At 35.9% G+C, this 23264-nt stretch overlaps 1 protein-coding gene across 1 annotated transcript; it reads right to left on the bottom strand.

Annotated features, from left to right (window-relative positions):
• Window positions 1-389: 389 nt before the first annotated feature.
• On the bottom strand, window positions 390-20911 carry LOC130238914 (uncharacterized). Its single transcript, XM_056470032.1, has 7 exons — window positions 20665-20911; window positions 18208-18291; window positions 17797-17885; window positions 16055-16240; window positions 13110-13247; window positions 5097-5289; window positions 390-1533 (listed from the first exon to the last, which is right to left on the bottom strand). The coding sequence occupies exons 1-7, from the start codon at window positions 20909-20911 to the stop codon at window positions 1226-1228; spliced, it is 1245 nt and encodes a 414-aa protein (XP_056326007.1). The 3' UTR covers window positions 390-1225.
• Between the last annotated feature and the right edge of the window lie 2353 nt (window positions 20912-23264).

Raw genomic sequence — 23264 nt, 5'->3', positions numbered from 1 at the left:
TTTTAATACTGGTTGCAATTCATTACACTACCTGACAAAAGTCTTGTAGCCTATCCAAATTTTAGGGACAACAAATAATAACGACACCTATTTGATCATTTAGTGCAGAAGTCACCAATCTCATTCCTGGAGGTCCGGTGCCCTGCAGGGTTTAGCTCTAACTTGCCTCAACACACCTGTCTGGGTGTTTCAATTATACCTAGTAAGACCTTGATTAGCTAGTTCAGGTTTGTTTGATTAGGGTTGGAGCTAAAATCTGCAGGACACCGGACCTCCAGGAATAAGTTTGGTGATCCCTAATTTACCGTCAGAAGTGGCTTATATGAAAGGCAAACGCCTCTAGATTATGCTTATTTTACCAAAATAAAACATGATTATGCTTGATTTTTGAAAAGTCAGTATAGAGTATAAAGTCATGATGCAGTGGAAAAAGAATTAATATTGTGTATGACTCCCATGAGCTTGGACGACTACATCCATACATCGCTGCAATGACTCAAATAACTTATGAATAAAGTCATCTGGAATGGCAAAGAAAGCGTTCTTGCAGGACTCCCAGAGTTCACCAAGATTATTTGGATTCATCTTCAATGCCTCTTTCTTCATCTTACCCAAGAGATGCTCAATAATGTTCATGTCAGGTGCCTGGGCTGGCCAATCCTAGAGTACCTTGAGCTTTCAGGAACATTGATGTGAAGGCTGAAGTATGAGAAGGAGCGCTATCCTGCTGAAGAAGTTGTCCTCTTCTGTGGTTTGTAATGTAATGGGCAGCACAGATGTCTTGATACCTCAGGCTGTTGATGTTGCCATCCCCTCTGCAGATCTCTCGCATGCCCCCATACTGAATGTAACCCCAAACCATGATTTTTCCTTCAGCAAACTTGACTGATTTCTGTGAGAATTGTGGGTTCATGCAGGTTCCAATAGATCTTCTGCAGTATCTGTGTTGATTGGGATGCAGTTCAACAGATGATTCAGTTATTATTTGTTGCTCTTACAACTGAGATTGATAACAAGACTTTTGTCAGGCAGTGTTTTTATATAGATGAGCACATTTAAAAAAACATATATTTTTTGATCTGACAATGAACGAAGGGCTCATGGCATTGGAACAACACTGGAGTGTGTAAATAATGACTAAAATACATTTTTAGATGAATAATTTATTTCCCTCAAGTGGGTGAGTCAAACTGAAGTGCCAAAAAGACCAGATGAAGGACTTCTCTCATGGTGCCCTGATAGACCTCCGCTTGTGCTGTTGAGCCACAAACTGAGCCTTCAGTAAAGCCAGCTGAGTGTCTTCCTCACTGATGCCCAGGTGCCACACAGCCCTAACTGTGTCCCCAACATGGGGGAACATCAGAACCGGTACCCCCTGACCCAAAGCCTTCACTTCTTCCTCATCTACGCCTGCCATCCTCTCACAGAACTCCACCGGGCTCATCTGACGCTCCCTCAGAGTAAACCTCACGATGTTGGTTTGAACAGTGTTCAGATCGACCTGGTACAGAGCAGGGTCACTCTCTAACAGTGCTGTAAGAGAGAAGATGAGAGACGTTACATAAGACTCTTGAAATATTTAAAGTGGACCCATTTCATAGAGACATTTTAAATGATGATGACATTATAAATGGCTCTTTTCAGTGCGCCGAAGGGACTGCAAACATCAAATAGGAATTTAATAATATATTGTGACATTATATACTCACCACCACTTTATTATTAATTGGCTAAACTTTATTAGCAGCAGGTTGAACCCACTTTAGCCGTCTTTATTTTTTGAACAATGTGCAGGAAATGTTTTAGCAGATTTGTTGGCTCTACATTCATGACGCAAATCACCCATTGCACCAGATCTATAAAGTGCTCTAATGGATTGAGATTTGGTGACTATTGAGTGCAGAGAATGCATTGTCATGTTCAAGAATTCAGTTTGAGCTTTGCGATATGATTATTTTGCTGGATGTGGCCATCACAAATACCCACTGTGGTCATAAAGGGATGTTTGTAAACAAGGTTAAGGGCCCAAAGTCATTCATTAATTTTCTTTTCGGCTTAGTCCATTTATTAATCCAGGGTCACCACAGCAGAATGAACCGCCAACTTATCCAGCACATGTTTTACGCAGCGGATGCCCTTCCAGCTGCAATCAATCACTGGGAAACATCCATACACACTCATTCACACTCTCACACTACGGACAATTTAGCCTACCCAATTCACCTGTACCACATGTCTTTGGACTGTGGGGGAAACCGGAGCACCCGGAGGAAACCCACGCAAACGCAGGGAGAACATGCAAACTCCACACAGAAACGCTAACTGACCCAGCCGAGGCTCGAACCAGCGACCTTTTTATTGTGAGGCGACAGCACTACCTACTGCGCCACTACGTCGCCTCAGGGCCCAAAGTGTCCAAGGAAAAGTTTACGCCACCCCCATGTATATATCATTGAAACCCAGAGATCTTCAAGTGTGAGGGACTTTTGTCAGTAGGTTTTAAAGGTATAGTTCTCCCAAAACATTCTGTCATCATTTACTCATTCCTTACTTGTCCAAACCTGTAACCATTGACTTCCATAGCATTTGTTTTTGGAAGTCAGTGGTTACAGGTCTTCATCTTTTTTTTTAAATATCTTCTTTAGTGTTTAACAAAAGAAAAAAACGTTAAAGGTTTGGAACCACTTAAGATCAAGTAAATAATGAGTGAATTTTTCATTTTTGGATGAACTCTGAATTTAAGACAAGAAGGATTAAAGCTGTGCCTACTGAGAGTATGCACATCTGTATAGCGTAATTTTATTTTATATTGATGCTGTATAACAAGAACTTTTTAAGTACTGTAAGGGGTAGGTTTAGTTTTGGGGTAGATGTAGCTGGGGTAAGTGCATGTGAAGCAGAGGTTGCTGAGACCTATTTCCGTTTGTTTATTTACTTTCTTCCCCGCATAAATAAATGCAATAATTACTGCATTGCAATAAACAAAGGATAAAAGGGTGTGGTTAAGAATATTGTGGCCGAAGCCATCAAACTGATGCCAACAGAAAAAGACCACCAATCCAAATGGTGAGACTTTGATTGAAGATTACCATAATAAACTTATTTTTTTTTTGAGTGGATTAACTTGCAGAGATTAATTGTTCATCTAAAGCAGTGGTTCCCAAAGTGGGGGTCGGGACCCCCCAGGAGGTCGCAGGAGAATGAAGGGGGGTCGCTTGGTGATTTCTAAAAATCTAATTAATGTTATTAAATCATTAGAATGACCATATTTTATCCATAACCTACTGAAGATAAAAATAGTAGTTTCTAGCTACTGCCTTTCAATTTATTTATTTATTTTCTTTCCTCTTGGATTGCGACTCTTGGGGTGATTACATCATATTAAAGACACAGCGATAGCGTCGGATGCAGCAGATTGAATTTTAAGGCACCAGGTTAAACTTTCTGGCACATTTGCAGCACTCGCATACATTAAAAATAATTAAATGAAGTATATTGGTGTGTGTTCACCGTTCCATGCAAGGTTTCTAGATGTATTACCACCTCAGAGGATATTGGGGGTTGTGAGTTACTGGGATTATTATTTTGAGGGTCACGGGCTGAAAAGTTTGGGAAACCCTGATCTAAAGAATAACAACGTGCACTAGCAAAATTAACATTGCAAATTTTATTTCATACAGACTTCATTAAAACACGACAGGCTACTGTATGGGTAGATTTAGGCCTTGGGTAGGTGTAGACATTAATAAAACACAATAGGTTGGACTTCACGAGCCATTAATTAAATCAATCAAAAGCCTGAAGGTTTGTACAGCCCACTTGGAGCTCAAATCCCACATATTTCGAGCTCACCTGCCCATTTGGAGCAGGTTCTGACCTCCCTTTATACCTAACTCACACCACCAGTATCCTGAACTTCTAATACAATGCAAGTTGGATCAATGCTTTCATCTCGATTTCACCAAATTCTGACCCTACTGTCTGAATAGTGCAGTAGAAATCGAGACTCATCAGTCTAGGAAAGCTTTTTCCTGTCTTCTATTGTGCAATTCTGTCTTAGTTTGTGACTTCTAGACTTAAATGTAGTACCGGTGTCTTCTGCTTCTGTAGCTCATCTGCTTCAAGGTTTAATGTAATGTCTGTTCAGATCTGCTCTACCACAGACCTCATAATTTGAGTTACTGTTGTCTTTCTATCAGCTAGTCTGGTCATTCTCCTCTGACCACCAGCATCCACAGGACATTTTTGGCAACAGTGCTTTCTCTCTTTTTTTCAAACCATCCTCAAGAAGCTCTAGAAGATGGTTGTACTTGAAAATCCCAGTAGATCAGCAGTTTCTGAAACACTTAGACCAGCACCAAAATCCATGCCACAATAGAAGGGGGAAAAGTACCAATCTTTTTTGTGTTGCCTCAATAAATTGTATCTTACCTAATAGTATCAATTTATATCTGTGTATTGTTACACTCCCACTATATTCCAAGTGTTCTGAAGCCACACAATTGCTTTGTGAAGAACATCATTAAAGTCATTATTCGCTTATATAATTTCCATTCAGATAGCTGTACCATTTGCTGAGCTGAACTCGATGACTGGATCAGTCCCATTTGTCAACAGAATCATTAAAATGATCTTTTTTTGCTCTTCAGGGCTTGACAGCTCTCATCTGGAATATATATATATTTTTAAAAGCAGAAAAAGTCACCTTTTGTTTTCGTTAGAATAAAGTACTTTAAATAGGTTTCTAAGAAAAAGAGAGGCAAATTGATAATTTATTTTTGACTGGACTGCTTCACTGAATCAGACTGATCTGAACCGCTTCAGTGTTGACTGACTTGTCTTTTACGCTTTTAGTTTCTGATTTATTCAGAATTATTTTCCATTGAGAATGAGCATAATTAGATGACTAACAAAGTGGTGGTGTTAACTAACTTATTCTGCGAACTTTTTTGACGTCAACTCTGCTTTTTCTACTTTTATAATCATTATGGTATAAGAATACCTCAGGAAAGCTACTGCTGAACAGACAAATATAGAGACGCATTATATTCAGTGTCGTGCTGAGATTTCAGAGAAAGCTTCTGTGGTTTTGTCACCTTGAGCAAAGTGTCTGGCGTTCCTGTGGTCCTCCTCCAGTCTTCCAATCATGTCTGACAGAGCGATCTTACCAGCTGCTGCCAAGATGCCCAACTGGCGCATTCCACCGCCAAGCGCCTTGCGGACACGCACCGCTCTCTGTATGAAATCTTTTGACCCTCCTAGCATGGAGCCCACAGGTGCCCCGAGTCCCTGCCAAAGTGCAGACCACAGCAAATAAGTCTCTGCATTGTGGGAGATTTCCAGCTCTAGGCATGAAATTTAATTGATAGGGTAGAGCAAAAAAAAAAATAATAATAATGCAAAGTGCAAGTACCCATATATACTATTAAGTACAGCTTGGATGTAATTCTTTTGTTTATTTTATATTTCAAGAGTTCACATTTAGATATTGCTTGATACTAATTGTAGGTTTGGCATGCAGAAGAGAACCCTGAGCTTGGAGATAATTGAGCCCAGGACTCTCGTCTGGTCAGTTAGCATGTGAGTGGGTCCGATTAACATAAGGGTTAAAGTCTTAGGGCCCAAAGAAGGAGGGGGGCCCTTGATTGCCTGAAGAAATTATTTGCGCCATGACGTGGGAAACATCTCTAAGTTATTCTTTCACATGTCAATAATGTGAAGTATTCCTTTCTGCTCGCTACTGTTCAAAAACAGTGATGCCGCTAAACTATGGCTCAGAGCTGCTTTAGCTCAGTTTTGAATAGCCCTGTTTAGTCCCCAGTAAGAGTGACCCGATGTCACGTTTTTCCCAGGAAAAAGTCCCTTATTTGCCAGCACAGTTCCTTTTTTCGGCTCTACCGCAAGAACAGTCCAGTCAAAGGTAGGCTAACCAAGTGAAATTCAACCAAACAGAAAGTGATTTTCAAACAGTATCAGTTATTTATGTGCATTAAGAGAGGCCAGCATATGTGGAATCATGCAGAATGGACTCTGTTTGGGCCTTGTGCCTGCATAATTCTGCCCTCTCATTACCAAAGTTCCTATAAGGTTAGTTCACTTGGCAGCCATCTTTGAAATGCCTCTCAGGCAGTATGCTTGGGCATTCTGTTTGAATGGGGAAACATCAAATTCTCCAAAACTGCTTGCCAAGCTTACCATTGAATTTAATATTTGGAATCACCAATAATGTTTAACAACAACTATCCCTTTATTACATTTGCAAACGTCCAAATTACACAAAACTGCAGAAATTCACGTCTGGTCAGGCTGTAGCGATCGATGATTGGCTTCTCTACTAGAAGGCGGGGCTTCATTCACCATATAGCAATCGATGATTGACTCCTGTACTAGAAGGTGTGGTTTATTCGCCATATTGGCCGTTATACTTTATCCCATTCAAAAGGATACGAGTGACATGTTTTGTGTATTTTATAGTCGTTGTCATAACCGAAACAGCGTCCGACTAAATCAAATAGCCTACACATCGAGTTATCAAAATGTCAATCGCTGTGAAGTATTTATCTCAAGAAAATACTTGGTTTAAGTCTAACTAGTTAGAAGGCAAAGTTTTAAATTAATGAATTTCCACTTTTACAAAAATGATAGTAGCCTTATAATCTGAATCAGTGAAATATTGGCGCTGGCTTTCATCAGGCAAAAAAGATTAGCACAACAACAAATGGGAAATTAGAAGCGTGACTTTTAAAGATGTTTTAGGCATTTCCGCTCAACTAAAGTTTAAAGTAATTTTTTAAAGCGAACCCTATTTAAAATATTTATTGAAAAGCACTCATTTAGGATGCAAATGGAAATGTGTTTTTTAGTGAATTTCCAGCCTGTATAAAATTTTAGGTTATGTTCAAGTTTATGTTATGTGATAAAAAAATTTATGCTTGTACGCCTACTTTAGTAATAGAAAACATTTATATGAATCAAATAAAAATCAAATAGTGGAAATTTAATCATAATATTAATTAGCAAATAAATAATATTAATAGCAAAAAAAAAAAAAAAAAACTTTTGTGAGACGCTAAAATAAATGGGGCTGTTGGGTTTGCTATAGCCCCAGGGCTCAATATGTTCTTAATCCAGCCATGGGGTCTGAGATCAGGTAGTTTTCGAGCACTCCCCCTGTAAAGGAGGAAAAGGAGAAGATGGGGTGGTGGATGGGGGATTCTTCAAAACAAAGATAAGAGAAGTAAGGTGAAATGGGCTATTTATTGAAGGCTTAGAGTTCTAGCAGTTTTAGTACTTGAACTTGTACTACTTTAGCTTACTTTATATATATATATATATATAATTTTTATTATATTTTAATATAAATATTGTTTCAGTTAATGGAACCTGTGTTTATTAATTTATCAACAACAATACTGTCATGAAGTGTTTGCAAACCAAAAGCTATAACATTTATTTTAGATATTTCTTTGTGCTGGTCACTTAATATATATTTTTATAGAACACTTCTGGATAGGTCGATAAAATTTTTACATAATTTACGTAATACATAATTTACTTAACTACTTAACAAACCAAAAATATTTTCATTTTCAAGATTTTTAATTGTTTCACATTATTATTATTATTATTATTACTACATTATTCACACACAAAAACATAATTCATTGGTTTATGAATGTAAATTTATTAATATTTTTTATTTTTATATTTTAGGTTTTCACAAAGTTTAAATATTTTATTTTGTCAGCCGATGTACTTGTAACATTTGATTGTAGTAGCTTTTATAACATTATTTTGGGGCTGTTGTCTCTGATAATCAAGCTACTACTTATAATAATAATAATAATAATAATAATAATAATAATAATAATAATAATAATAATAATGAAATATTGATAGTATGAAGTAACCTATGTCTGGTCATATTTGCTTCTATTGTTCGCCAGCTCAATGGAAAATAAACCCATTCTATGTGAACACAACCTTTCTTCATTCATGCAAACAAGTATGAATAACTGACTTAAACTACACAAAAATAAATGACAGCTTCAAAGGAAATCTCCCTATTATAACCACTCAAGTATAAATGCATTGTGACGGTAAAATCAAACAGCTGTGATATTTATAACAGGCACCTGGAATGCAGATGTTTGCTTTCTGCTTAGGTAGCCAGGACAGACAGAAACAATTGACTTTCATATTTCTGATCTTTGTCTCTGAAGCCTCAATTACATTTATTGTCTTTTCAGCAGGAGGGAAAATTCAGTACAAGAGAGTAGCCATTCCCTGATACAGCAAACATGTTCTGTAATTAAGATGCAAATATGCTTGTTGACATCTACTCAAAGGATTTGTTTGAGAGTCAAGAGTGATTAGTTTTACTTCAGGGTCTCTTCAAATCGACTTTGCAGCTCAGATTATAACATACGTGCAATCTGTGAGGAGTAATGAGGAAGGATTTTAAATCCTCGATGATACCACATGATTATCAGAGGAAAGTACCATCACACTTTGATGAAGAGAATAAAAATAAGCCTTGGTTGTTGGAGGTGTGAGATGCCTTCAGGGTGCAAGTTATAAAGCACTGGCTTTACCAAGGTCATTTTCAGCGCCTCTCACTTAAACTGATTTCTCCTGGTTTTTGGTGAAAAAACTCCACAGATGGTCTATCACTGCCTGGAGATGTTTTGTTCAAAATTACTGAAATAACTTCTCTAGATAGAGACTATAGCTATAGCCTGAAAACTGCCACTGGTTTCTAACAGTACATACCTTATTCTATTAGGAAAATAATCTTACAGCTGAGTTCAATGTAAATTTGTGGCTGCATTTGCTATGCAGCTTCATTTTCCAAATTATGTTCTTCTCTTTATCACATAAAGATTTTATAGGCCCACCGGCAGCAACAGTAAAACATTCTAGGCTCATTATGCTGAAATAGAAACTATCCATTTCCATAAATTATTTAAGACGAGTGTATAAAGTGCAAGAGATTTGGTTAGCTTTCGAAAGAAGCCTCTAATACACATACACTACCTGACTAAAGTCTTGTCGCCTATCTAAGTTTACATTTACATTTTTACATTTAGTCATTTAGCAGACGCTTTTATCCAAAGCGACTTACAAATGAGGACAAGGAAGCAATTTACACAACTATAAGAGCAGCAGTGAACAAGCGCTATAGACAAGTTTCAGGCGTGTAAAAGTCTAAGAAGCAAAACATTAGTAGAATTTTTTTTTTTTTTTTTTTTTTTTTTTTAATAGAGAGGGAGAGAGAGAGAGAGAGAAAGAGGGCTCAGTTAGTGGTATAGCCAGAGAGGCAATTGCAGATTAGGAGGAAAAGTGGAGACTAAACAGTTGCGTTTTTAGTCGTTTCTTGAAGACAGCAAGTGACTCGGCTGTTCTGATGTAGTTAGGGAGTTCATTCCACCAACTGGGCAGATTGAATGTGAGAGTTCGGGAAAGTGATTTCTTCCCTCTTTGGGATGGAACAACGAGGCGACGTTCATTCACAGAACGCAAGTTTCTGGAGGGCACATATATCTGCAGAAGTGAGAGCAGATACGAAGGAGCACAGCTAGAGGTCACTTTGTAAGCAAACATCAGAGCTTTGAATTTGATGCGGGCAGCAACTGGAAGCCAGTGCAAACGGGTGAGTAGCGGAGTGACATGTGCTCTTTTGGGTTCATCAAAGACCACTCGTGCTGCTGCGTTCTGAAGCAGCTGAAGAGGTTTGATAGAACTAGCTGGTAGCCCGGCTAGCAGAGAGTTGCAATAGTCCAGTTTGGAGAGGACAAGAGCTTGAACAATGAGTTGAGCTGTATGTTCAGATAGGAAGGGTCGGACCTTTCTGATGTTGTAGAGTGCGAATCTGCAAGATCGGGCAGTTCTAGAAATGTGGTCAGAGAAGTTCAGTTAATTTTTTAAAAACAGTTAAAGTTAAGTTAAGTTTTAGGAACAACAAGTATTAACTTGACTTCTAATTGATCATTTGGTATCAGAAGTGGCTTTTATGAAAGGCAAAGGCCTCTAGATTACGCTTAATTTACCAAAATAAAATGATCATGCCTTGATTTTAAATTATTTAATTAGGACAGTAAGGTCTGACTTTGCTTAGACAGAAGTCTCTTAAAAGAAATAATGTACAGTATAGAAAATAAAGTCCTGAAGCAGTGGAAAGAGAATATTGTGCATGACTCCCATGAGCTTGGAGCACTACATCCATACATCTCTGCAATGACTCAAATAACTTATAAAAAAAATCATCGGAAATGGCAAAGAAAGCGTTTTTGCAGGACTCCCAGAGTTCATCAAGATTCTTTGGATTCATCTTCAATGCCTCCTGCTTCAAACTACCCCAGACATACTTAATAATGTTCACTAATAATGTGACTGGGCTGGCCAATCCTGGAGCACCTTGACCTTCTTTGCTTTCAGGAACTTTGATGTGGAGGCTGAAGTATGAGAAGGAGCTATCCTGCTGAAGAATTTTCCCTCTCCTGTGGTTTGTAATTTAATGAGCAGCACTAATGTCTTGATACCTCAGGCTTTTAATGTTGCCATCCACTCTGCAGATCTCTCGTACTGAATGTAACCCCAAACCTTGATTTTTCCTTCACCAAACTTGACTGATTTCTGTGAGAATCTTGGGTTCATGCAGGTTCCAATAGGTCTTCTGCAGTATTTTCGATGATTAGGATGAAGTTCAACAGATGATTTCTAACACTTTTCCAAATGATCAACTAGAAGTCAAAATATTATTTGTTGCTCTTACAACTGGGATCGACGACAAGACTTTAGTCAGGTAGTGTAGACACAAAGTAATATTTCGTATGCTAAAACAGAATATTGACATTTTATCTTTATGTAATTTGAAGAAAAAATTTGATATTCAGTTGAAAATAGTTTGCTAAAATATTGTCATTTGCATAGTGTTTTTATCCAGAAAATAATAATTATCCTAATTCTGATGCAGTCAAAACATTGTGTAGTCTAAACATTGAAAAAAATACCAATGAAAACATGGTGCAAGAAGACTTGAAGTATGTGCATGAACCCAAAAATAACAATTTTGTCATTAATTATTCACCGTCATGTCATAATAACCTCCTGAGACCATTTTCTAAACACAAATTTTAAAAAAAAGCAGACACTTACACGTCATAACACTATCCCCAATGACAAATCGCTGGGGAATATTCACAAGATAGATGTAAGCATCAACAAATTGGACTGAAAAATGGCGCAGTATATGGATCACATGTGCTCACAATTTACAGTTTGTCATCATATCTCTATTTTGTTTTGTTGATATGTGATCCAAATATTCATAACTTGATATTTGTAGCATTTATATGGAGATCCCAGTGTAGATGCCATTACCACCCATTGTTTTTTTTTTGCCCGCCAGGTCACGTGACTGAAAAATATAAATGGAGGATGAGAAAGAGCTCTCAGATTTCATCTAAAATATCTTAATTTGGGTTCCAAGAATGAAGATTGGATAGACATGAGGGTGAGTAATCAATAACAAAATGTACTTGTTTGCGTGAACAATGCTTTGAAACCACCTATTTATAGTGACCAAACATATGAGCGTTATTGGTTGTGTTATGAGAAAAAAAAAACAAAGGTATTCATTAGGGCTGCACGATATTGGAAAAATCGGACAATTAAATATTTAGTTTTGCTGCGATATACATTCCAATATGAATATAGTCTCACCAGATGATTTGAATAGCTCTATTTTGGAAATATTTCATTAATCTAGATCGACTGGGAAGATAAAGTCTTTTTCTATGCAGTGCATCTGAATAAAATATAATAAATGACAAGCAAATATAAATATGACAATGTACGAGCAAAAATAAAAGTGAAATAAACAGTGCTTTATGGTTTTCTGGTGAGTCTAGCAGTATTCAAATATGAAAATGTACAAGCAAACATAAAATAACACTGTCATCATTGTATAATTAATTTGATTCAATAATATTAAAATAATATTTAATAATATCTTTTAATCGTTAAAAAAATAATCTAATCCTGCGATGTGACTATTGCGAATACTCACATTGTGATATCGATGCTGATATGATATACTCTTCAGTCCTAGTATTCATATTTCACTATTATACCAAAACGAAAAATTGTGAGCAAAACCACTGCCATCCACATCCTTTTCAATTGCCTGCTCCTCTGCTCACTCATAAGCTGAATAACATGGGTTTGTTTAATTAGTCATACTCCAGTGTCACACTGAGTGCTCCTGTGATAGTGATGCAGTCAAGGACGATATAACAGAAGTTTCTAAATGAATTCTGACCACAAGTGGCGTTCCTACCAGGTGGATACAAGGCCTTAGTCATAATCTCCTAGAAGAGTGGTCTTTTCATTGTTAAATATCCAAAAATAGTCATACTGTAACATAAAAACAATATCATAAAGTGGACTTTTTAGAGAGCAAGTACAGTTTCTTCCCTGAAACCTAAAAATAATACATACAAATAACCTTTTAATTTAATTTGTCAATTAAAAAAAAAACACATGAGTCAGAAGCTGTGACCATTATTTCCCCATATTGTGACGCAGTTCCAAGAGAAACAAAATATTAAATGAGAAAACAGTGGGCGTGGCTTGTTTTTTCTACGTAGAGCTGATTGGATGTAGTAAAGTAGGCATTTCATTCAGAAAAATTGAGAAAAGGAGAGTTTGGGGAAAAAAAGGTTTGGGGAGAGTTATTACAACCTAACAGACACCTCCTCCTCACAATTTCTGTTTGTTGTCAAACTGACAGTTGGAGGGGCGTGGTTAAGTATGTTAGCCACGCCCAATACCTCAGACAGACGTAATCTGACAATTTAACTGAAAACAAACAGGAAGTGCATTTTCAGATTACAAGGGCAAACATTTTTTTTTAAATGACAGGTACGGATGAATTGTTCACCACAAAACTAGCAATGTAAGCTAACAAAATCAGTGTGGTTAGTTTTGATTTCATATATACTTTAACAACACATTTGCATGTTCACAGATCTCAAATGGTGACTTGACTAAAGTAAACAAATAAAAATATATTTTCCATTTAATTTTCCAAGAATACAAGAGCGTACCTTAGACAGACACACACTGACAGAATGACAGTGCTGTAGTATAGCAGAGGGCTGAACACCCAGAGCTACAGCTGCATTCATCACCCTCGCTCCGTCCATATGCACCGCCAGACCAAACTGATCAGCCACAGAGCGAAGCTTTCAGCAACAAAAAACAACAGTTATAGATACCAGTTCATGCATGTCCAAAGCTTATACATCTTATAACACTTCTACAATTAAATTAACATGAAGAGAAACAAAAAGATTTTCTGTTTTGGTAAATTTTTAGGTTAAGACAATAATTTATTTTTTCCTCACTGTGTCAGATTGTCTTTGTATTGTGACATAGACAATAAACATGTCATACCTATGGCAATCTGTTTTAATATTTAGTCTATACAACATACTAGTGCCTATTTTCATGCTACTGTTATTATGTTTTTATATAAAATGGCCTCAATTACTGTGTACTGACATTTATGTTAAGAATTTGGTCCAATGCGCGTATTATGTACATATTTTTTGACATTTTACTTACATTTTTATAACTTTTTATATGCAATTAGATTTATAATTACACTGTTGACCCATCCCTTACATCTTAACTTCCTCTTAAACCTACCCATACTGGACCCTTTATGAACTCTATAACCTGTGTCTACATAATGCTGATTGTTATCACACTGACCATTCATTATATGCTGTTATTTGATTTCTGTTTTAATCTATTAACATAAACTGGATTTGATGATGTATATGTTTTTATATTTGTATACTCCTGATGCTACTAAATGCTGAATATTTCTTTCATTAATTGTGCTGATGGTTTGTGCTATTGTAAAACGATAAATAATATATATATATATATATATATATATATATATATATATATATATATATATATATTACAAATACACAAGCTACTGTAACTGAGTAGTTTTTCCTCAGAAAATGTACTCTACTAAGTTGTTTTAAAAATGTCTACTTTTTCGTTTCACAGTATCGGCAGTATCGGTACTTTTACTCCACTATTTTCCTTCATTGTGCAGTCACTACTTTATTTTTTCTTGTCTAAGGGGATTAGAAAAATCAGTCCTGTGATTCCTGTCTAATTAAATCGCACATAGAAGGTGAATCACATCATAGTGAACTACCTCAAGACATGGGCAAAGTGTCCAAGAAGATGTCCAAAGTCTTTACACGCATTGACCCAGAGACTGTTAAGATGCATGTCACTGATAGGAAGAAGCTGGATGTTTACTGTATGATGACTGAAATGGTTTTAAACACCCAGCAGGCACAAGACGTCAACATGACGTCAGATTGACGTTGTACCCCAACGTTGTGGGGATGTTGCAACTTTGTTTTTTGGAAATGAAAATCGGGTTGACATCAATGTCCAACCTAAAATCAACCAAATGTCAACATCTAATGATGTTACAGCTTGATGTTGTGTGGACGTTACCAATATGACGTCTATCAGACTTTGGATTTTGGTTGCCATACCTGACGAATAAATGTCAGTATTTTACATCAATATGACGTTGATTTAAGATGTTGGCTTGACGTTGGATTTTGGTAACTTTCCAACACAACCTAAAATCAACCAAATATCAACGTAATTTAACGTTGTTATTGGACATTAAGACAACATTGTCCTTAAGACACTGGCTAGACATTGAATTTTGGTCACCTGACGTCACGACCTAATAATAATGTCTTATGATGTTGTGTGCCTGCTGGGCAATAGCTAAATGCACCACAGAATGTTACATTTACACACATCCACAAATTACATGTAAATGCATCACCTTTTTACAGCGTAATACTCACTACTCTTGAGTACTTTTGAAAGGTCTACTTCTTACTCATACTTAAAAATGTAGTAATATTTACAACAGATACATTTACTCTACTCACACTACATTTTTAGGCAAGTAATAGTACTTTAAGGATGATTTTTCAGTACTCTTTCCACCACTGGACCTTACCCGTATCCCATCTCCATATAGTATTAATATAAAGTGGGACCCTATTTTGTAAGTACTAGTATCTTTCTCCTTAAGTACTAGTGCTTTTTAGTAGTTATTATTAGTCAAGTTAAGCTTTTTTTGTCATTCAGCTAGATGTGTGGACAAAGTGGAGCAAAATAATGTGTCTTGCAGGGCCACATAAATACATAAATAAACAATTATAAATATGAAAACAACTTATATTTTAAACCTTTAAACCTATACATAACTGACTTAACGGAGCGATAATATATACTTAACCATAGACATAACCTACGACAGACTATACAAGTACTTTTACGTTAGACAGAACAATATTGTGCAAAAGAGCTACTTTAGGGTTGAAGGAGACATATAGTGCAAAATGATTTGTGGTACATTCACAATTAAACATTGTTTTTCTTATTGAGTCCTTGTAAAATGGTAAAGAGTCCAGTGCATATTGAGAAAACAGTGTGAGGCATACTCAGAAATGAATAGATACTCAGAAATTTCAATAGATATGGAGTGATTGTTAGAAAGTGTCAGGTGCAAGTGTAGAGTTCAAGTTAATTGTTACTAGTAATAACTACAAAATATAACTCTGGCTAATAAAAAAATACCATTAGCTAATGTTTAAGTACTTGAATCAACTTTATAATGTGTGCATGAGTAAACAGATCATGTGAAAAATTTATGAATTGTAAATACTTCTAATCTGCCATGAGATTGTGTTCAATGTTTGATCGATCTGTCTCATTAAAGCAGAAGCGCAGCAATGCACAAAACCTGTTCATGCTGCAACCCAAACTGAAGTATGTTTAATCGCTCACTTAGTAAATAAACATCACTAGGCAGTTTAAGTGGAGGGATTGTGTATTATTGTTCAGAGTTTAGCCCAAGGTACCTGACTGCCTCAACATATTCTCTGTCTCCCACATTTAATGAACTAGTGTTTAAGTAATATCTAACCTCCTGCAGGAAGGCGAGTGGGAGGACGCGGCCTCCCTGGATATTGTGTGTGTTTTCCACACAGACCAGGCGTGAGCGTGGGTAGTGTGGGTCAGGGTAACCATGACGGATCTTGGAGATCAGCTGGTCCAGGTCAAAAGTGCCATCGCCGAGGGTACGGAGTGTTGCAGAATGGACGCCTGCGAGCTATAAACAAACCAACACAAAAGCACATTTATTACAGCCTAAACCAATAATGTGGCATATGGGTGTTTCTGCAGCTATGAGCACTTTTGCACTTTTTGAAAACACTGTTTACAGATCTAACTCGTTCATTTAACCCTGTAAAGCCTAGAATATGAAATAATAGTGAAGAAAATGTTTTGAGACCTTAGACCACTTGAATGTTTCTCTGTCTGAGGAAAATATCATTTGTTTTATTTTATTCTGGAAACTAGTGAAGTTTCTTCTAAATTAAAAAAATAAAAAATAAAATAGCATTTTTGTTTTGCACATGCAGCTAAGCCGGCAGCTAGCTCTCTGCAACTCTCACATGGTCATCCACTGAAGCGAAGCAGTGATGCGCCCGATCAGTATCTGGATGGGAGACCACATGGGAAAGCTAGGTTGTTGCCGGAAGTGGTGTTAGTGAGGCCAACAGGAGGCGCTCAACCTGCGGTCTGTGTGGGTCCTAACGCCCCAGTATATTGATGGGGACTCTATACTGCTCATATTAACCGAGGTGAGACTCTCTGTGGTCATTAAAAATCCCAGGATGTATTTTGTTTAACTCTGGCCAAATTTGCCCATTGGTCCATCATGGCCACCTAACCATCCCCATATCATAATTGGCTTCATCACTCTGTCTCCTCTCCACCAATCAGCTGTTGTGCGGTCTGGTGCAATATGGCTGCTGTCGCGTTATCCAGGTGGATGCTGCACACTGGTGGTGGACGAGGAGATTTCCCTATTGTGTAAAGCGCTTTGAGTGTCTAGAAAATGTATATATAAATATATAAATGTAAGAAATTATTATTATTATTTTTATTAGTAGTAGTAGTAGTAAAAGGCTGCCATGTTTTCAGGTGCTTTTATTCATTCTCCATTCATTTTCTTTGTGGCTTAGTCCCTTTAATAATCTAGGGTCACCACAGCGGAATGAACTGCCAACTTATCCAGCATATGTTTTACGCAGCGGATGCCCTTCTGGCTGCAACCCATCACTGGGAAACACCCATACACTCCTATTCACACACATACACTACGGACAATTTAGCTTACCCAATCACCTATACCACGTCTTTGGACTTGTGGGGGAGAACATGCAAACTCTACACAGAAATGCCAAATGACCCAGCCGAGGCTCAAACCAGTGACCTTCTTGCTGTGAGGCAATCGTGCTACCCACTGCGCCACCATGATGCCCTACATGATTATGCATAATGAATTAATTATTCATTAATTACAGTATATGTGTATATATATATATATATATATATATATATATATATATATATATATATATATATATATATATATATATATAATCCAATCAAATCTAATGATGTCCATCACATCTTTAATTATTCTTCTCTGGTGGAAATGGCATTTTAATATTTTGAAATAAAATCTTCTATATAAATCATGCTGTGCATTAATTCCTAATGAATTCATGTTTGATTATTTTGATAATGAATACAATTACAGACAAACATATTAGCCTAAATTAAAATCTAATCCCCCAAGCCCAGATTTGTCCATACCTGTGCACTTCCTCCCTGCTCATAAATATGAATATGAGAAAGATCACCAACTATCATCTCATCACCCCTCTCCCTGCAGTGGACCATAACTGAGACAGAAAAAAGAGGAGGACAAATATGAGTGCAATATGTGCAGGCATGAATGCTTCTGCTATACATTACTGCAACATCTGGTCACTAACAAGAACCAAGTTCCATGAACGCCGAGCTATTTCTGTGAGCTTGAGCACAAATCAATATCATTTTTGAAATATCAGATTTTAATGGCCAGAGGCGGCTCTCGGGCAGTGACACAGACCACATTCACTGCGAAATAGCATTATATGTGTCTATTTTCCCTCAAAGCTTTTACCAAGTGACAACTGTAAACAAGTTTTATTAATAGCCTTGGGCAGAATCCTGCAGTCTCACCTGCAATCAGGTTACTCATCGTTCCTGAGGGCACATATAAAGCCGCTTCCATGCCAAACATTTCAGCAGCTATTTTCTGTAGTTCTGTTGGAGAAAAACATAAGTATTTTTAGCAGTGTATGAGAGTAGGCTGGTCTACATTTCCTATTGCAAAAACATGTAACAAACATTTTGCATTGGATATATAAACACTAACTAAAGCTTGGACACATATTCTCAAAAAAAAATTTATATTGAGTGAAAATACATTTAAAATGTGGAAAATGAAATTAAACATTTCATCAGTGTTAAGTTACTAAATTTACATATGTATAATTTTATATTTAATTTTTAATTTTATTATATATTTTTAACAGTGTGGAAAAACAAAGTGTTTAAATTTCCTTAATGCCACTTTTGGCCAATTAATTACATCTTTGTTAAAAAAAATGTTAATTACTGACTAGGATTTGTACTATTTTTTTATATTGTGTTTGTTCATTGTGTGGTGTGTCAATGTGTATGTCTTTGTAACTTTGTCCTCTGCTGCAAACTTAACCAGGACTGTTAGAAGAAATATTGTATCTCTTCTTCTTCTAATTTTGTTGGCGGTTGACAAACAATGGGATGGTGTATTTCCGCGGCCAACTGGTATGGAGTGTGGATCACTATGACTTACCCCTTTTTTATTAAATACTCACCCACAAATGAGTATTTTTAAGATACTGCAATAAAAAGCTTTAACGTTTATTTCCTGAGTTATTTTGTAAATTGTGGGTAAGCTAAATTGTCCGTAGTGTATGAGAGTGTATGGGTGTTTTTCAGTGATGGGTTGTGGCTGGAAAGGCATCCACTGCGTAAAACATATGCTGGATAAGTTGACGGTTTATTCCACTGTGGCAACCCTAGATTAATAAAGGGACTAAGCCGAAAAGAAAATGAATGAATGAATGCATTTTGTAAAATGTCATTGAATTTAAATTGAACTATTATCTCTTCTAAATTATTACTGAGTCCTCATTTCAGCTTCATACTTCATGCAGTGTAATATAACATGTTCAACTGTCTCTTCTTGTCCTCAAAGTTCACATTTTACTGTACCATGTTTGCCCATTTTAAAAAGTGTACAATTTAATTTTGTGTCTAAATCTTACCCTAGATATTTTTATCTCCTCTCTCCTGTTTTTCCCTACACTTCTCATTTCACTACTTTCTTTTGAATTTTGTAAATCCACCGGCCCTTTTTTCATTATCCCATTGTTTTTGCCACCTTTCCTTCATTCTTTTCTTAATAATACTCTTGATTTCACTCTATACATGCATTTGGACTAATGTCATTATTTTTAACAGCTTGTTTTGCTTAATTATCTGCAATATCCTTTCCTTGACCACCAATATGTGCAGGTACCCATAAAAATATTACTGTTATACCATCATTTGAATTCTATATACTGTTTACATTGTCAATTAAATTGTCTGGTCTACCTTCTGATTTACTATGTTGTAAACTAGACAGTGAAGATCTTGAGTCTGAACAGATGACTGATTTTCAAAGGTCTTATCTCCTCTTCCCATTTTATTGCTAATAACAAAGTAATCATTTCTCCTGTATACACCGAAACCTCATCACTAATCCTTTTTCCTACAGATATTTGAAATTGAGGAACTGTAAAAGCCACACCTATTCTATTTAAACTCTTTGAGGCATCTGTATATATTTTAACATAACTGTAATATTGATTAATATATGTCTGTACATAAAACAAATTACATTCTTTATCCTTGTTTTTCTGTTCTAATAATGTAAAGTCTACTGTTGCACCTGGTAGTAACCATGGTTTAATTACGAGTGGAAGTACAGTAGGACTAATATTCAATTGACTCACTTTCATTTCGACTTTTTTTTTTTAACTGTCAATTCAAAACTTTTATTTTTTCTCCTCTCTTTTTCCTAACATGGCTTTAATGTGTCTAGTGTTGGATGTTCTTGGTTATGACCTTTAAAATTTACCTAATAACTCACTGATAACTGAACTCTTCTCATTTCTAAAGACATTTCCCCCATTTCAATTTGTAGTACTGCAATTGGTGTAATATTGTATCTCAATGGGACCTTCCTGGTTAAGTAGTAAGTAGGTCAATCAATCAATCAATCACTAAATAAATAAATAAATAAATAAATAAATCACTAAATGAACAACTGTATATCAGTAACTTAAAAGTGTTTAAAAGTTTTGATGCTAGTTTTTTAAGCATGTCTGGTAAATTAATGTGAACGAACGCCCTCTGATGGCCACGACAGGAACAACATCAACGGGTAAGAAAACTGTCCATGAAAAGCAATGATTCCGTCCATCATCACATCTGTTTTTATCATTTACCAGTCGAATCATAATTTACTCGACTGGAGCCTCTTATGTTATAAAAACAAGAGTGTCTTAACGGACGCCCATTAAAGAGCTGTGTCTTGTTTCTAACCATTAACCGTAGGATCTTCTCCAAACACATCGTCTCCGACCTCCGCCTCCGCCATGGCTCTCCGCATAGCTGCTCCGGGTTTGGTGACGGTGTCGCTTCGGAGGTCCACCGTGCGAACGGCGGATCCCGTTACCATCTGCGGAGACCCATAATACAACCGCACCGGATTCACCCGAAAAACACGACGAGGTTTGTATAAACAATGACGGACTAAACGAACTGGAACCGTTAGTGTTTTGGAGCTCATGTCGCCCTTTTTGCACTGTAATATAACCGTATATTCACAAAAAGTGCACCAATTCACAGGACTTTACTGAACTTTGGTTTACTATTTTCGGTAATCATTGATGTACACAACCTGGAGCTTTCAGACATGAATAATCGAACTCTCTGGACATCGATCAGTTTACAGTAACACAGTCCAGAGTAGAGGAGACCCAGCCGAGGTTTGAGTAGAGGAGAGTTGCAACAAGACTTACTCCTCCATTCAGGGATGCTAGTGATGATATTCATACTACTTATTCTCAGTTAGATTCTCCTTTAATCTGAGGGAGATCAGCCATGTGTGACCATTCCTTCAGTATAAAACATTTTAAGGTTAAAAAAAAAAAGTTATTTATTTTAATGTTCAGAAAATTTCTCATACTGTCTACGCTTTAAATACGTATAGCTATCAAGCGTTAAAGCTATTGTATCTCCCTAGCATAGACAGTTTAATCAGCAACTGCCCCATTACACAATTCCTTTACAAGCTTGCCATATTAACGTTTTAATGTAGAATTTAATTTGATCACAGTTTCAATGCAATTTAATTTGAAAAAAAAAGTAATTCTTTGATTAATCAATTTATTTCAAAGTTCAAATATGGAGTTTAGTAAAGGTTCAGTCCAGATTTTCAGTATAAAATGTATTTTTTTTTCTTCAGTTTTTTAGTTCTGATAATTGGTTGTTGCTTGTAATAGTCTGTATTTATATGGCTAATTTACTCATTTAACAATTTAACCAATTTACATTTAGTCTGTTAACCAAATAAAATAAATCCAACTTGATGTTTTAGATTTATTATTATTACATTTTAATGAATTTTGCAACTGTCCCTGTGGGTTGTTGCAACTGTCCTCCTGCTCTGGGTCAGTTGCAACGTTTGACTTTGTCTGTTCAAGTTTAAATTCTGTTCAAGTTTAATACACATATTATAGCAATGTGTCTGATAGATGTGGGTTTATTATATTACAATTGTGGGGTTTTAACAAAATAAATAAATAAATAAACTGTCTGAGAAACTGAAGGAAATGCAAAAAGTGTTGCAAATGTCCCCACTCTCCCCTAATATTGAGCCTGCTGAAAAATGTAGCCTGGCCCATAGTGGGTGATGGGTGATAAACAGCAAGTATATTAAGTTGACAGTTGACTTTAAGCAATCACCCATTTAACAAATCTGTTACTATTGTCTATTATTTTATACTTTGTCTGAAAAATCACCTCCTAATATATCCACTATTCAATATATATGTTTTACACTTTTAAAATTAGTTTATCTGGTCCTCTCTCTATCACTTATTGATTCTACCTTTTTCTGTGAAATAAAAATCTTAATCACTGTCACTTTCGAATCAAATTTCATTCTTTTTTTAATCTTAAACAAATTACGTTATAATGATTATTACTTTAAAAAATACTGTTTCCTACCCTACCTGTGTGTGTGTGTGTGTGTGTGTGTGCGTGCGTATATATATATATATATATATATATATATATATATATATATATATATATATATATATATATATATATATATATATATATATGTATATATGTATATGTGTGTGGGTATATATATTTATATATTTATTTATATATTTATTTATTTATTTTTTTGATCATATAACACTAACAATTTCTTTCACATTTCCTTTTCCCCTATTTAAATATAAAACCTCTATTGTCCATCTGTGTTTATAGCCTATAATTTGAATAGCCTACTGCATTAGACTAACTAAATATTATCATTACTTTTTGGTTGTTGTTGTTGTTGCTTTGATTACTTCTGTTCACATTTGTAAGCAGGGCCAGGTGTAGACATGGGCGGGGCCCACCGAATCTAAAAGACAGCAGTATACTCATACTTTTATTTAAAATATAATAATTTGGACAGGTGTGTGAAGATTTTACAATGTTCTTTTGTTAATGTTGCTGTTGTTCGCATATTAAACTAAATGCACAATTTAAAAAATGCAATAGTCCTATTTAATGTGTTAGACACAAAATAGACACGCCAATTATTTTTTATTTATTTAATGATAGGATGAATTAAAATACATTGAGAATCATTAAATAATTTGTTAATAATTATATCATTATGTAGACACATATGCTTGCACTCTGTCATTGACTGCACATATTATTTGACTATTTTCAACTAAGACATTTGTCATTCATTATCAGATTCCCTCTTGCATATTCAACATTAGAGCATATATATTGCCACTGACATTCAGAAAACGTTTATTCTCACACAAAACACTCACACTGTGAATACAGGCATACTCAATTTCTCTCTTGAACATATTGCATATTTAAATTTTACACAATCAATCTTC

This window comes from Danio aesculapii, chromosome 12 (genome assembly GCF_903798145.1).
Source record: "Danio aesculapii chromosome 12, fDanAes4.1, whole genome shotgun sequence".
In the NCBI taxonomy this organism is placed as follows: Eukaryota; Metazoa; Chordata; class Actinopteri; order Cypriniformes; family Danionidae; genus Danio; species Danio aesculapii.
The sequence above is the reverse complement of the archived record's forward strand: the minus strand, read 5'-3'. Positions and strand labels throughout refer to the sequence as shown.